At 41.9% G+C, this 16,541-nt stretch overlaps 1 protein-coding gene across 1 annotated transcript; it reads right to left on the bottom strand.

Annotated features, from left to right (window-relative positions):
* Nucleotides 1–9,295: 9,295 nt before the first annotated feature.
* On the bottom strand, nucleotides 9,296–15,744 carry mfsd13al (major facilitator superfamily domain containing 13a-like). Its single transcript, XM_080010217.1, has 7 exons — nucleotides 15,321–15,744; nucleotides 14,163–14,477; nucleotides 13,607–14,035; nucleotides 12,987–13,141; nucleotides 12,442–12,525; nucleotides 11,139–11,282; nucleotides 9,296–9,910 (listed from the first exon to the last, which is right to left on the bottom strand). Exons 1-7 carry the CDS (start codon nucleotides 15,531–15,533, stop codon nucleotides 9,769–9,771), a joined length of 1,482 nt encoding a protein of 493 aa, XP_079866343.1. The 5' UTR covers nucleotides 15,534–15,744; the 3' UTR covers nucleotides 9,296–9,768.
* Between the last annotated feature and the right edge of the window lie 797 nt (nucleotides 15,745–16,541).

The raw sequence follows: 16,541 nt of genomic DNA on the forward strand, positions 1-16,541 counted from the left end.
CTGCCTTTTTTTTTTTCATGATTTTGAAACCAAATTTTAGTCATTCAACTTCTGCTGGGTGGTTGATAACCCATTTTTCTGTGGTGTGACAAACTCAGAAAACATTTATTTTTGCTTTATAAATGCTAATCGCCTGCAGAAATGTACCAATCCTCATCAGGACCAATTCCTTGTAAATGCACCTATCGGAATAAACTCATTCTGATTCTGAACAGGTAGAGTAGTAAAGCGGGGTACACACTAAGATATTCAAGCCGATTTTGGCCCAATTCCCCACTTCATTCCGACAATCGTGAGCAAATCCCGACCTTTTCGATGGTTCTACAGATGTGAGGTATGTTACGAGTGTTTTTTATTTTTGTACTTACTTACTAAAATGTCCATCTGCTCGTTGGGCAAATTGTTGCCCTCCACACACTATAGGATCAAAACTGTTCAACTGATCGTCATGCGTCCTTATGTGTGTGGGCGTCTCTCACATCTTCAACGTCTGTTAAGATTCTAAAGGTCTTCTAAAGGGCCAGGCTTAGGTCTTGGTCGCCACTGTCCGACCACGTGACGGCCGTGCGTCCCGCGCGGGAGCCGTTGCAAAAGTGGGCACTCACACGTTGCACCCATAACCGTGACGGCAGGAGGGAGGGGAAGTGTGAGGAGGCACGTCACTCCACTGCGCTTCCCTGTTCTCAAACGCCTGGCTCGCTGCGGGAGAGCGGTCATGAGATCATCCACGCGCTCAGGGTCTTCAGAGATGAGCTGGACCCGGTGGCTGTCTCTGTCCCTGGGCATCCTGCAAATAGCAGGTAAGAGGATAAATAAGTCATGTTATCCTGGCTATTCTGTAGAGCATGCTGGGGTACGCTACCAGCACATAGTTGTGAAATGACCGGCTGACAAGTACGTTCTCTCTTTCTTTTTTGTATTTCTTTGTAAAGGGCATTGTGTTGCCCTGGTATGAAATGCGCTCTATAAATAAAGTATGACTTGACTTGACTTAAGTTGTATCCATTATGGAGTTTGGAAACTCATAATGGCTGCCGGAAAGTGTATTCAACACAACCCTCAGATCATACGAAGTACAAATACCCGGACACCAAAATGACCAGTCCCTGATCCAGTCCCTGTTTTGTTGACTTTGTAATTTGTGGGCGTTTGCAGCAGCAAAAGTCAGTGCAGTTGAGAAAGAGTCAGACGTTAAAATGAGATAAGAAATGGCACATATGTACACATCTATCTATCGACACAAATATACACGATCAACCACAACATTAAAACCAGTGACAGGTGAAGTGCATAACATGGATCATTTGGTTCCAATGTCACCTGTCAAGGGGTGAGATACATTAGACACCAAGTGAAGAGTCAGTTGTTGAAGTTGATGTGTTGAAGCAGCGTAAGGATCTGAGCCACTTTGACAAGGAGCACATTGTGATGCTGGACGACTGGGTCAGAGCATCTCCAAAAGCACAGGTCTTGTGCGCTGTTCCCGCTATGCAGTGGTTACTACCTACCAAACATGGTCAGAGGAAGGACGACCGGTGAACCGGCGACAGGGTCATGGACGCCCAAGACTCATTGATGCACGTGGGGAGTGAAGTCTAACCCGTCTGGTTGGATCCCACAGAAGAACTACCGTAAAAGAAATTTGTGAAACAGTGAATGTTGCTATGATAGAAAGGTGTAGAACACACAGTGCATGGCAGCTTGCTGCGTATGGGAGCGCTCAGAGTGTCCATGCTGACCCCTGTCCACCCCTGAAAGCACCTACAATGGACACGTGAGCGTCATAACTGGACCATGGAGCAATGGAAGAAGGTGGCCTGGTCCGATGAATCACGTTTTCTTCTACATCATGTGGATGGGCGGGGTCAGGGTCCGATCCGATGGAGCATCTGTGGGATGTGTGGTAACAACAAGCCCGATCCATGGGGGCCCCACCTCCAACTTCCAGGATTTAAAGGATCTGCTGCTAACGTCTTGGTGCCAGATACCACAGGACACCTTCAGAGGTCTGGTGGAGTCCATGCCTCCACGGGTCACAGCTGTTTTGGCGACACGAGGGGGAGAGACCCAATAATTGTGGCTATTAGTGGTGCTTTTAATGTTGTGGCTGATTGGTGTTTGTATACACTGTATATATAAACTGTGCATAAGTCAGGATATTAAAGAAGCAACATGACAGGGGCGTGACGTACATGTACTCGCTGAAAGTGAAAGTACCATGTTGAAGGGTCTACCTAAGTGAAGGTAGATCAGTACTATCTCTTAAAGGTGCAGTGTGTAGAATTGACCGAACAGACTTGGCAGAAACAGAAAATGATATTCATAAGTATGTTTTAATTAGTGTATAATCCCATGAAAAGAAGAATTGTTGTGTTTTTGTTCCCTTACAATGAGTGGTTTTTATCTACTGTACATGGGTGCGGGTACGCTTCACGGAGGCCGCCATGTTGCACCGCCATGGAGTGGGAGGGGGTATTCAGTTGGTTGCGACCTGCAACCTCACCGCTATATGCCACAAAACTCTACACACTGCACCTTTAAATGTACTTAAAGTATTAAAGGTACCCTTCATGTTCAGTCTAAAATATGGCAAAAAAGTACTTCTGTTCCTTTTTTCTGCAGACGAGTGCTCAGCGTATCCTGATGTGTCTTGCTTATGATAAACATAAATCCTGATTTAGAGAATACACATGAATGAATATCTGTACTTTTTACTCGACTAATTCATTATTATTATTCAAGGCCTCTTCAATCTCCAATCTTGAATGTAAATCCTCATTTTGAAAGTGAAATTAATATACTAAATATAAATTCAAGTAAATTAATATTAATTAATTAGCAGAGTAAAAAGTATGGATATTTGCTTCGAAATGTAATGGTGTAAAAGTCGAACTTACTGAATAAACTTATATATATATATCTATCTCACTTGGCCCCAGGCAGCTCTGGGAACACGGATGACTGCTTGGCCCTCCAGCAGCAGGAGGAGGTGGTTTGGAGTGCCCCGGGTCAGGCTGTTGACCTGCACTGCCACCCACGCTGCCGCAATGTCAACTCAGTCACCTTCTACTCCTGGTTCGTTTTTAAAGCCCACACCCACCACAAGCTGGACCTCACTGGATCAGGGCCCTCCAGGTTCTACCTGGAGGGCCCCGCGCTCCACATCCGCCCGCTGCTCGCCAACGACAGCGGGATCTACTACTGTGCCACGGTGCATGCTGGGGGTCCGGCCGCCGGAACCCAGCGGATCTGGCCGGGCACCACCCTGGTGGTGATGGGTAAGGCCGTCCGATAAGATGAAACAAGATAAGATAAAAAAAAAAAGAAATGAGATGAGCAATATGTAAACATCTACCTACACAAAATGTATTTAATATTATTATTATTATTATTATTATTATTATTATTCATTGTATAAATATAAATGTATGTATAAATATATAAATGTCAATACAATTATTAATTATAATAAACATTATTGTATTATATACATATAAATAAATATCATAAAGCAAATAATGCTTTATTTATTAATATCGTCTTTGTTCTTTTAGTGTTACTGTAAAATGTACTATCAAATTTACTACATAATTTATATAAATCCTGCTTCTGGTTTCTTACCCTGTGGAGAAAACTATAAAGAATATTACAGTGATGCAACACATTTAACTTTTATGACCTCATGGTTGACAATAATTTGGCGTGGCATTTATTTATGTGATGTATAGATGAATTGATCCACTATTTGAAATGAACTACTAACACTTGACAATGTTTATGGAAGTAAATGTCATACTTGTATAGTGTATAATGTTATAAAGTATTGCAATAATCAATACAAATATATTAAATATAGTATTATAGTATTACTATAGACTGATACTGTGAGTAGGATTATTGTAAATAAACAATGAATCATTCAAATATCACACTGTTGTATTTTTAGATTCATGATTCAAGAGGTTTATTCGTCACATACAGTACACATACAAGTATTTAGTCAGCCACCAATTGTGCAAGTTCTCCCACTTAAAAAGATGAGAGAGTCCTGTAATTTTCATCATAGGTACACTTCGACTATGAGAGACAGAATGGGGGGAAAGAATCCAGGAAATCACATTGTAGGATTTTTAATGAATTAATTGGGAAATTCCTCGGTAAAATAAGTATTTGGTCACCTACAAACAAGCAAGATTTCTGGCTTTCACAGACCTGAAACTTTTTCTTTAAGAGGCTTCTCTGTCCTCCACTCCTTACCTGTATTAATGACACCTGTTTGAACTCGTTATCAGTATAAAAGACACCTGTCCACAACCTCAAACAGTCACACTCCAAACTCCACTATGGCCAAGACCAAAGAGCTGTCAAAGGACACCAGAAACAAAATTGTAGACCTGCACCAGGCTGGGAAGACTGAATCTGCAATAGGTAAGCAGCTTGTTGTGAAGAAATCAACTGTGGGAGCAATTATTAGAAAATGGAAGACATGCAAGACCACTGATAATCTCCCTCGATCTGGGGCTCCACGCAAGATCTCACCCCGTGGGGTCAAAATGATCACAAGACCGGTGAACAAACATCCCAGAACCACACGGGGGGACCTAGTGAATGACCTGCAGAGAGCTGGGACCAAAGTAACAAAGGCTACCATCAGTAACACACTACGCCGCCAGGGACTCAAATCCTGCAGTGCCAGACGTGTCCCCCTGCTTAAGCCAGTACATGTCCAGGCCCGTCTGAAGTTTGCTAGAGAGCATTTGGATGATCCAGAAGAGGATTGGGAGAATGTCATATGGTCAGATTAAACCAGAAATATAACTTTTTGGTAAAAACTCAACTTGTCGTGTTTGGAGGAGAAAGAAAGCTGAGTTGCATCCAAAGAACACCATACCTACTGTAAAACATGGGGGTGGAAACATCATGCTTTGGGGCTGTTTTTCTGCAAAGGGACCAGGACGACTGATCCGTGTAAAGGAAAGAATGAATGGAGCCATGTATCGTGAGATTTTGAGTGAAAACCTCCTTCCATTAGCAAGGGCATTGAAGATGAAACGTGGCTGGGTCTTTCAGCACGACAATGATCCCAAACACACCGCCCGGGCAACGAAGGAGTGGCTTCGTAAGAAGCATTTCAAGGTCCTGGAGTGGCCTAGCCAGTCTCCAGATCTCAACCCCATAGAAAATCTTTGGAGGGAGTTGAAAGTCCGTGTTGCCCAGCGACAGCCCCAAAACATCACTGCTCTAGAGGAGATCTGCATGGAGGAATGGGCCAAAATACCAGCAACAGTGTGAAAACCTTGTGAAGACTTACAGAAAGTGTTTGACCTCTGTCATTGCAAACAAAGGGTATATAACAAAGTATTGAGATGAACTTCTGTTATTGACCAAATACTTATTTTCCACCATAATTTGCTAATAAATTCTTTAAAAATCAGACAATGTGATTTTCTGGATTTTTCCTTTCTCATTTTGTCTCTCATAGTTGAGGTGAACCTATGATGAAAATAACAGGCCTCTCTCATCTTTTTAAGTGGGAGAACTTGCACAATTGGTGGCTGACTAAATACTTTTTTCCCCACTGTACATACACTGTACATACTTTCATACATATTTGCAGTGAAATGTTAATAGTAAAATAGTGAATAAAGACGTGTTTTACAGGACTATAATGTTGTTATAATGATAGTGATGAACTGCTGGGGTGTTTCAGGGGAGGCCATGCTGGTGTGGTGCATTCTGCTGCGGTTATTATTTGCCCTTCTCAGCGTTTCCACCGTGGCAGTAATTGTACTTATTGTTCTGAAGAAGGTAATTAACTTGCACTTTGTTTTGTTTTATGGTTCACTTTTACATATTTTTTTTTTGGAAATGCAGTGATTTCATATGAAACGTGTGTTTCCCTCTAATTGAGAAACTTGGGTTTTCAAATACAAAGGACTCTCATCTGGGGGCCTAAATGTATAAAATTTTATATAAATGATACTTCTGCAATGTGCAATTTATTAAAAATATTTTAATTATTTTTTACAGTATTGAAATAAATATTTAAATAAATTACCAATATTTAATACAATATATATCATAAATATTATTAAAAAAAATGTTTTTAGGAGTCATAGTAGTAAAAAAAATAACTCAAATTTCTTCCTTTTGGTTGAACATTGCTTCATGTGTTGTGTTCTGCAGACAGGTCGTGTAAACACGTGCAGACCGTGTGTGACGTTTACAAAGGTTGGTGGTGGTTTGGTTTAATTTTCATTTCTGTCCTTGGGTCTGTCTGGAGGGCCCTGTTGACTCAAGTGGGAAAAGCCCATGAAGAAGTGGGAAACGGAGAAGGGGAACCTTTGACTCAACCAACAACGTAGAAAAACAACAAAAAAAAAGAAAAGAAAACTTGAGTAACTTGCTTCTTGCTACAAATCGGAATATTGCACTTGTTTTGTTCCTACTTGAGAGTTAAGTAAAGTTTCTGAAAATATCAGAATCATCACTATTTAACCTTATTATAGTGTGTACAAGCCGGCGATGAGAGACTCTTATGGGCAGAGGACTGTGCCCTCAAAGTTAACTCATACTCAGACTGTGTAGCTCGCCGTCTGACTTCTTCCAAAAATTGACAACGCTCTTTATTTTCTGATTCCTGTCGCCATTATTTCAGCCTCCACCGAAAAAGGGAACGCAATTCCAAAAAGTGGTGGAGGAGTTGTGCAAGAGGAAGAACAGAGGGAACACACGCGACAAAGACAGCGGCGTCTCTCAGCCCAAGGTGAAAAATACCAAGTTATTCACGTTGTTGCAACATTTTGCGGCCGGGTTGAGAAATAAATGCTGCGATGGGAGAGAACCCTGTCACTTGAGAACCCTGTTACTAAATCCAGCCCGACCTTGGGTCACACTGGCCGGTTGATTAAACATGGTCAACGTTAGAATCAGATAATGTAAGACGATAGAAGAAGTAAAGGATGTTCGTAAAAGAAAAAAAAAGTAAAAAGTGCGTAGCAAATAGTGCATACTAATAATGTATAATGAGGTGGTATGTTATCATACGGTGGTATGGTATGATAAAATATATGTGTTATAGAAATATAGTTAAATATGTGTAGTAAAATATATTTATACATAGTATGGGGAGACAGGTAGGGGTCCACAGCCTCCTTGTGGCCCTTCAAGGAATTGCATGGGGTCCGCCTTTTGATTTTATTACACTCTCTCTCCATACAGACAGACAGACAGACAGACAGACAGACAGACAGACAGACAGACAGACAGACAGACAGACAGACAGACAGACAGACATACATACATACATACATATTCACTGATGAGCCACAACATTAAAACCAGTGACAGGTGAAGTGAATAACATTGATCATCTGGTTCCAATGACACCTGTCATGGGGTGGCATATATTATTATTATTATTATTATTATTATATATTTTTTTATTCATATATATATATATATATATATATATATATATATATATATATATATATATACACACACACACACACACACACACACACACACACACACATATATTGTTATATATTTTGTTTTATTATATGAGGCAGCAAGTGAACAGTCAGTAGTTGAAGTTGATGTGTTGAAGCAGCGTAAGGATCTGAGCCACTTTGACAAGGAGCACATTGTGATACTGGACGACTGGGTCAGAGCATCTCATCAGAGCACAGGTCTTGTGGGCTGTTCCCGCTATGCAGTGGTTACTACCTACCAAACGTGGTCAGAGGAAGGACAAACGATGAACCGGCGACAGGGTCATGGACGCCCAAGGCTCATTGATGCACATGGGGAGCGAAGTCTAACCCATCTGGTGGGAAACTTGGGTCCTGGCATTCCTGCGGTTGCTGCTTTGACACGTGGCACCTACCTAAACATTGTTGGCGGGTCAGAGCTCTTTTGGCGGCACAAGGGGGACCTACACAATATTAAGTTGGTCGTTTTATTGTTGTGGCTGATCGATGTGCGTATGTATCAATGTATCGCTCGTATCAATATATCAAAGCCTAATTTAGCCCCAAGGTTATGTTTTGGAGCAGCAGTTGTTTTGGGATGGAGCTGAGAAAAAGAACATACAAGTATTATATAGAATCATAATACAAATAAAAATATTTGGTCTGCATCATCATAGAAAGTTGTTTTTTTATTGCAGGCGGAGAGTGATCCGTCCAGCCCTTCATTGGACGACGTCTATCAAAATCTCTGACTGTTAAAATGAAGATGTAGAAGATGCTGCAGACCCAAATGTGAAGTGAAGAAAAGTTAAAACGTCCAAAAGTTGAACTTTTATATATATATATATATATATATATATGTATGTATGTATGTATGTATGTATGTGTTGTCGGCCTATTATATGATATTTGTTTGGACGCAAGACTAGTGGCAGTATACAATTGGTACGTGACTACTTGAAGTAGCACTCTGTTTTGTTTACATTCATATGATGAACTGGAAGGATGTTGTTGCCTGGGAACGGGTTTTCTTTTTCTCTTGTCAAATATGTTCATAACAAACCAATGATTCTCAGAAAGATTGTATAAAATAAATGACATGGCCATTCTTGTGGCCATGCTGTACCGTGGATCTGACCTATTCTATAGCTGCAGTCGAGCACTACCTCTCGTCTGGTGTTGCTTAAATGTAGTAGAAACTCATGTTATATATAAGGTACAACATGTACAATTCAGGCTTCAACAATATCAAACCCAGCCAGGTAGACAGGCCTGCCAGGCTGCTGTTCTATCTCAGAAATAGCAAATTCCATTCAATTCTCGTAAAATAACGGCACCTTTTCTTGTTATGACTATATTTGTGGTATGCACCCTGACCCAAAATGAAACAGAATGCACTTCAAACAAAGGAGGCTCTGTTCATTCATTGTTGAAACTTGGTTCAGTATTAAGCTCAATCCCTCTGAAGTGGATGTGAAATCCCTCCGATAAGACGGACAACATAAGGTCTTACTCTTGCCGTAGTAGCAGGATTTCCCCCGGCTATTAATAAATGCCTTATTATACGGTAAGTCTAAGCTGGAATGCATAACTCCAGTTGAGAATCTGTATATTGGATGATGAAAATTGTGAGATTTAATATTAATTTGTAGTTATTAATAATATAATACTCATATTAAGGTGTAGGTATAATATAGGCTTCCAACATGGGGCCGTAGTAAGATTAAACCTGTGTTGGTAATGCAAGGTATCATCCATCATTAAACTATTCTGATGTCAAATAACTGAATCGAAGAAAGAACCATCTGTATTGCACAGGGTACTGATTTAATCCCAAAAATCACCTTTTTAAGGAGAATGCGTTTCCAGTTGTGTAAACGTACAAAACTAATTTCAGTCACAGTCGTAAGCAACATATAAAGAAAATGTGGAGTCATGTTGAAAATGTTACAATATGCTAATAAAATGAAATACAATTCAATGTATTACAGCGGCTCAACAGAATTAAGGCACAGTAAGAGCACAGCGCTTCATGATACAGTCTCTAAAAACAGCAGAATAAAACACCTTTTATACTCAGTACAGTTTACCGATGGCTGTGTTTAGTTCAGAAACACCCGGAGCTTCAGTACACCCGCTAAAACAACAAGGCACCAGTGATTTCAAGCTCTCCCCGGGAAAACAAACCATTATTCCAGCCGGCGTCACGCGATGCTCGTCAGCGCCAGTGAAATGTGAACTCTAAAGGCGTGGACGTCACGTTGCTGGAGGGAGGGGGGGGGGGAGGCTGGAATCAGCCGTCCATATACTTTGCGTCCACCGTGTGGCTGTTGCGTATGGAGAACGGCCTCCAGGCCACCACCTGGACGGCGGAGATGCACAGCGGGATCAGACACACCAGGTAGAACATGAGCTGGTGGAGGCTCCGCACGGCCCTGGGGAAGAGGCAGGAGGAGACTTGGATCATAAAAAAATATATATATATATTCCTCAGAGTGTCTGCTCCCGACGGCTACAAAAGCAGATCAAAACACATTCTGCTCTGTTTCTTATCCTGCAAATTATGAGAAAATATATATACAATTATATACATAATTGTAATCATCATCATTATTAACAATAATAATAATAATAATAATAATAATAATAATAATAATAAAATATAAATAATAATAATAATAATAATAATATATAAACAAAAACACAAACATGTAATTGAATCAGAACACTCCCTGTAACGCAGTGGTATTCAAACTGTGGTGCACGCCCCCCTAGTGGGCCGTGGAGGAATTCCAAGGGGGGTGTTGGAAAATGAAAGATAAAAAAAAAGGGTAAAAGAAGGTCTTGAATAACTATTAAAAACATTCATTTGACGTGACAATTTAATTGAATGAAATATGTGTATTTAAAGTTTCTGAATCTAGTAGGATAATAGTTTCTGTGTAAAATAACACAATTTGTTTTTCATATTTGTTTTCATCATTATAATTTTTCTTCCATTAGCTGTGCACCGCTGTGCTCCGTCAGCCTGTGTGAAGAGGCAATGAAAGCCACAAACGAATGTGGCTGCTCCACCTGAGTCCTTGAAATCCTAGAGAGCGGGACTGCAAAGAGAGGTTGAAGACCACCGCTGTAACGTGGAGGATTGAGAAATACTACCACCACCACCACCACTACCACCACCACCACCACCACCACCACTACCTCCATCACCACCACCACTACAACTACCACCACCACCACCACCACCACCACCACCACTACCTCCATCATCATCACCACCACTACTACTACTACTACTACTACTACTACTACTACTACTACTACTACTACCAGCAACACCACCAATGCTACTTCTATCTCCATGAGGATTTGAGTTTGTTTACTTCCATCATCATTCCCTTGAGTTTTGCTTAACATGAGAAAGGTGAAGGAGAAGTACTTTAAAAGGAAACGTGTTTTCCACGTTCCCAAAATCATCATCTTAACGACCGGAAATTAATTTGAAAGTCAAATTCAACCGCCAATGAAGCCTGGCCTACCCCCACCTAACGTCGACATCCCACCAAATCCCAACCACTCCCTCGACGCCGCTCGGCCATCGCCCTGCTGGGTCTGGAAGGAGTGAGAACTCCAGGTTATTTGACGTGAGAGGATCTTTACTCTGAGTTGGGGTCCCGGGCGGCGTCCTTCAGCTCCTCGTAGCCAAACTGGTTGAGGACGCTCACCACCAGCATCGGGGCCAGAGACTGAGCCGGTTTGGTGAACAAGGCATTGGTTCCGAACACCATGGAGGAGAGAGGGGAGCTGGAAGAACACGAAGAGAAGCCCAAGCACTTCATGGATGAATCTTCAACACATTTCTTGTCAAACTTCATTCAAAACTTGATTACAAAAATGTGAAAGGAGCGATTGGATTTTTTATTTATTTATTTGTTTGTTTATTTATTTATTTTTATAATAAACACACAAAAGGTGGAAGGACAGTGACTTGCCTACACACCGCAGTGTCACTGAGCAATTTATTATATTTGAAGGTTGAACATATTTACTTTGTATTAAATTAATCCATACTCCAGCAGCATCAGAAATGACTCAAACTGAAAATGGAAAATAATTCGCAAAAAAATGAAAGAGAAAACTTAGCACGGTAAAATATGTATTAATGAAATAAAAATATGGCCACTGTTATCAAAGTGGGAAAAAAAAAAAAGATATGTCATTTTTACTACCTCCTAAACCAGAGGGAACAGGGCTATTTCTATGTGTGATGGATGGCTGGCTTACGTTAGAAAGTGTGAGATGAGGAGTGAGACGAGAGAAGAGGATTTGACGTCATGTTTTGAAGAAACTAGTGCGGCGCCCGTTTAAAACACGCCTGTGAGGAACATCCTCGGGGCCCGGCAATACACTTCCTGCAGCCCCGCCCCGCCGCTGCACAGAGCCGAGCAGCTGGCTGCTCGCTTGTTTATTGAAAATGTATTCGTATTACATGTGTTGCGTGTCAAAATGCACCTAAGTCGACACTGACATCTTTGGGCCCCCAGCGAGGCCCCAAGCGAGCGTGAGGTAGACAGAGATTCCTTCCTTTACGGTTGGATATAACTTTTCTTAGTACTTTCCAGATTCAGTAAAAAATGCAAAAATCCCTTTTACTCAATTATCAACTGTATGTAAGCAGGTCATTTTTACTGAATTTACTTCTCATTACATTGTAAAAATGTTTTTAGTTTGGACATACAAGTATCTGTCCTTGGTCCCTCGTATCCATTAGTGTGGGCTGGGCTATGAACTTAAAAACTTAATGACTTCATGTCTTAACCTTACAACAGGACTGTCTTACTATACTGCATTAAATATATCCTTGAAGTAACCGTCCTTGAATGACTTGAGTATAAGTACCTCTATTAACCTCTATCAGATCATATCAATTCACACAATCATTAAAAACAAAAGATTTTTTTACTTGCGCTTGTGTTTCTGAAAGTCTGAGTCTATGATGTCAGCCAGAGGCAGGTTGAAAAGACTGAAGGCCGCCTGAATGATGACCCTGTCAAGACAAGAAGGGAGAGAATAACTGCGATATAAATACAGGAGAATTTGATAAATATTAGATCCTCCACATATTGACACAATAACTTATATTATAATCATATTTTTTTTACATGATATATAGGATATGAGGCCAGTTAACAACATATTTTATTTTTTCCAGATATATTATTCCAGTCTATTTATTTTTTCCTAAGTTTTTCAACACTTTTATGAGTGGATTTGGCCAGACATGCCTAAAATAAACAATACATTATGATTTATTTTCCTCCTGTGTTCCCCATGCTACTGTGTGAAGAGTGAAGGAAGATACAGTGCAGTACTTGCCAAATTCTAATTAAAGAAGACATCAGTGTATTAAACCTGGTGTAAAGACAACTCTACAATACCGTGTGGACTTCTACTTTCTCTACATCCAACAATGAAAATATATGAAACAGATTTATCATCACTCCCTACATGTTTGTGGTGAGAAATATTGCCAAGATGTAGTAGTTGTGAGGACCCAGCGCCAGCATTACCGCTGCCATTCCGGCCTCCACGTAGAAGGTGCAGAGTATTATCTTGTAGTAGCCGAGGCCGAGGAGCAACCTCTGACTGCTGAGCACCAACATCTGGGAGGAAGAAATCATTCATTGTTCAGGAACTATTCACTGATGCGTCCTCATTTCAAGTGCTCCCAGGTTAAAATAAACAAAAAAAAATTGGAAATACTAAAAAATATTGCAGACATCTTATTCTAAAAGACCTGGGATGTATTTCCTTATGGCTGTTAATTGAGATGACCAAACTGTGCAATGTCATCTTTTATGTTATTGTCATCAAACACTAACAATAAACAATCTTTTTTATTTGTACATCTTGTTGCTTATCCGTTTGTATATTTATGTTCTTGTTTGTATTTATTTATTTATTTATAAATTCCCTGTGCATGTTGCAATTGCTGAGAAAATATTCAGGTTCTGATTTCAATATGACAATACCATGAATGGATTACAATATGACACCATGAAAGTCAGTAAATAAAAATAAATGCTAAATATCAACACAACACCCAGGCGTGCTGTGGGGCACTGTACCTGGGGACAAATGAAACCGGCACCATACATGACACTCTTAGCCAGCGACGGGAGCACATCAGGAGGAATGAGGTGCTCCGTGAAGATCATGGTGAAGTTGTTGAAGAAAGCCACCATGAAGACCTGGAAGAAGTTCATGAGCACAAACCGCTGGAAGTCCCTGTTGGTCAGGATCTGCCACGTCATGGACGCTATGGAGGAGAGGGAGAGCTCTGACTGGCTGGGAGCCTGCTCGGCGGACTCTGGGGGAGGCGTCGGAGAGGCTTTGGAGTCGTAGCGGCTTTCACTGTGGAAGCCGGTGTAGGTCATGCAGCCGCAGGCCAGGACCGCGATCAACACCGTGAAGTTCTGGAAAGACGAGAAGTCCTCCATGTTCCCGGAGAGGATGCCACAGAACAGTACGCTGGAGGAACCGATGAGAGAGGCAACCTGGGACGGACGAAAGATAATGGATGTTGACAAATCTGCCACTACTTTATTACAAGGGTTCTAAAACATTTATGTCACGTGATGCTATTGTCAGTCAGAATAATCCACAACAACCCCACATCCTCACCTGGTTGTACTTGATGAGCCTCAAGCGACTATGGTGGTGCCCAGAGATCTCGGCAAACAGGGCACACTGCGCCAGCAACACAAAGGTTAACATTCCGTCGAACGCACACAGCACCACCATCAGCTGGAGGCCGCTCATCCAGTCGCCAGGGCTGTAGGATCGCCACGGGAACCAGGCCAGCAGGAAGGCCAGCGAGTACAGCGGCGCTCCGTACAGGATGGAGAGACGCCGCTGTGAGCAGCAGGGCACTTTGGAGTTATCTTGTAGGTAGCCGAAAAGAGGGTCATTCACTGCATTCCACACCATGTATACAACCTGGTGGAGGGAAACATGAGAAATATAGTACTATTATGCTGTTGTTTGTTTTCAGTGGCAACCCGTAAAACCATCCGTGTTCAATGGATTAGTTTTACTTTATGCCCTAGAATTTCATTCAAAACAGCAATGCCCCCTGCCCCGCCCCATATCCAGGTTTACCCCCGTCTTCCCTCTGAGACAGATGGTCTCGTTCTTTTCTCCAAAGTTTTGCTTTCTTCTGATCGATTGATTTGTTGATTTTTATTGGTCACTTTTATTAGTGGAGGTATTTTTCGTGAATATTTATCCATATCGACCGCAACTAGCTACGCCGCTTTATCAAATTAATCACGGCTGCCTTTCACTTCTTCCACTTGCCTATTCAATGCTCTGTTGGCTGGAAAGGCGGACCCCGCCACACAACAATGGAAACAGAATATAGAGGAGCACATACACCGATCAGCTACAACATTAAAACCGGGGACAAGTGAGGTGAATAACATTGATCATCTGGTTCCAGTGGCACCTGTCAAGGGGTGGGATATATTATTATTATATACTGTTATATATTATTATTATTATTATTATATATACTGTTATATATTATATATATATATATATATATATATATATATATACTGTTATATATTACTATTATTATTATTATATTAGGCAGCAAGTCAAGAGTCAGTTGTTGAAGTTGATGTGTTGAAGCAGCTTAAGGATCTGAGCCTCTTTGACAAGGAGCACATTGATGCTGGACGACTTACGGAATTTTAAAATTTTACACATACATTTTAAAAGATATTATTCCACCAGTGTTAATACTTGATGTGGCATAGCTGTCACGGGGTTACTCGCCTGTGACTGGTGAAACGCCCCCTCTGATATCTTGTACTTATTGAGGAACAGTTTAACATAGTAGAAGCTGAATATACTGTTCATCATGCCAGCTCCCAGGGTGGTCATGGAATAGGCCACGGCTGCTGGGTTGGCCCCCAGCTGAGCCAGGCGCGGGAGGAGTCTCGATCCGCCGTGGGAGCGCGGACCCGCGGAAGGCTTCTCCGCCGCCATGCCCGGCGGGTTAGAAGACCACGGACGGATCCAAATATGTCAAGTTAGCGGCGGCGACGCGGCCCTTTCAAAACGTGCCGGTGCGACGAGGCGAGCTCGTCTTCAAAACTGAGTTGGCTGTGTGGCTACTGCTGCGTTTCTTGGGACTCGTGACATCGCGGTTTTCTCCTTTCGTTCAAACCGACTGAAGATGAAGAAAAGTCGCTTTGTTTTGGTTTGTTTGCTCGGACTTCAGACACATTCAGCGACTCAACCTGTCAAACGCGGAAGTCGGCGCGGCTCAACCCTGGATCAACAAACGTTTTTACTGGACGAGAGAGCGTTTAGGCCCCGCCTTCTACATGTTGATCATTTTAAACTTTGCCCGGACCGCCGCCACAGTTTTAAGATGTCCAAAACCCCATGGGCAAGCCGCTGAGAAGAACCCCCCAAAAGAAAATCAAGAAGATTCATCTTTTTTTTTTTTTCTTTTTGGTTTTCAGTACATTCATCGATACAGAAACGTCGCCCTGTCAAACCGCTTATCGATATGCGGAAGTAAGCGTTGATCGCGCGGTAGTCAACAAACATTTTTATTGGACGAGAGAGCGTCTATACCCCGCCTCATTGGTTACCCGAACTGTCCGTCATTTAAACCTCGCCCGGGCCGCGGTCATACAAAAACAATGGGAACCGCCGCCGTAAATGACCCAAAAATAAGAAAAACAAGTCAATCTTTTATTCTTTTTCGAGATTTTCAGTACATTCGCCATCACCGCTACAGAAACGCCGCCTTGTCACACCGCTTATCGATATGCGGAAGCAGGCGCCGCTCAAGCGCTAGTCAACATACGTCCCGATTGAACGAGGGAGCTCATTGGCCCCGCCTGCTAAATTCTGATTGGTTACCCGAACTGTCCGTCATTTCAAAAACCTCGCATGACGTCACGCAGCGCAGTTAGAAGTCCAGCGCGCTGGGCAGGGGGAGGAAGGGAAGGAGGGAGGGAGAGGGAGGGAGAGAGAAGGAGG

Source organism: Zeus faber, assembly GCF_960531495.2.
Source record: "Zeus faber genome assembly, chromosome: 11".
In the NCBI taxonomy this organism is placed as follows: domain Eukaryota; kingdom Metazoa; phylum Chordata; class Actinopteri; order Zeiformes; family Zeidae; genus Zeus; species Zeus faber.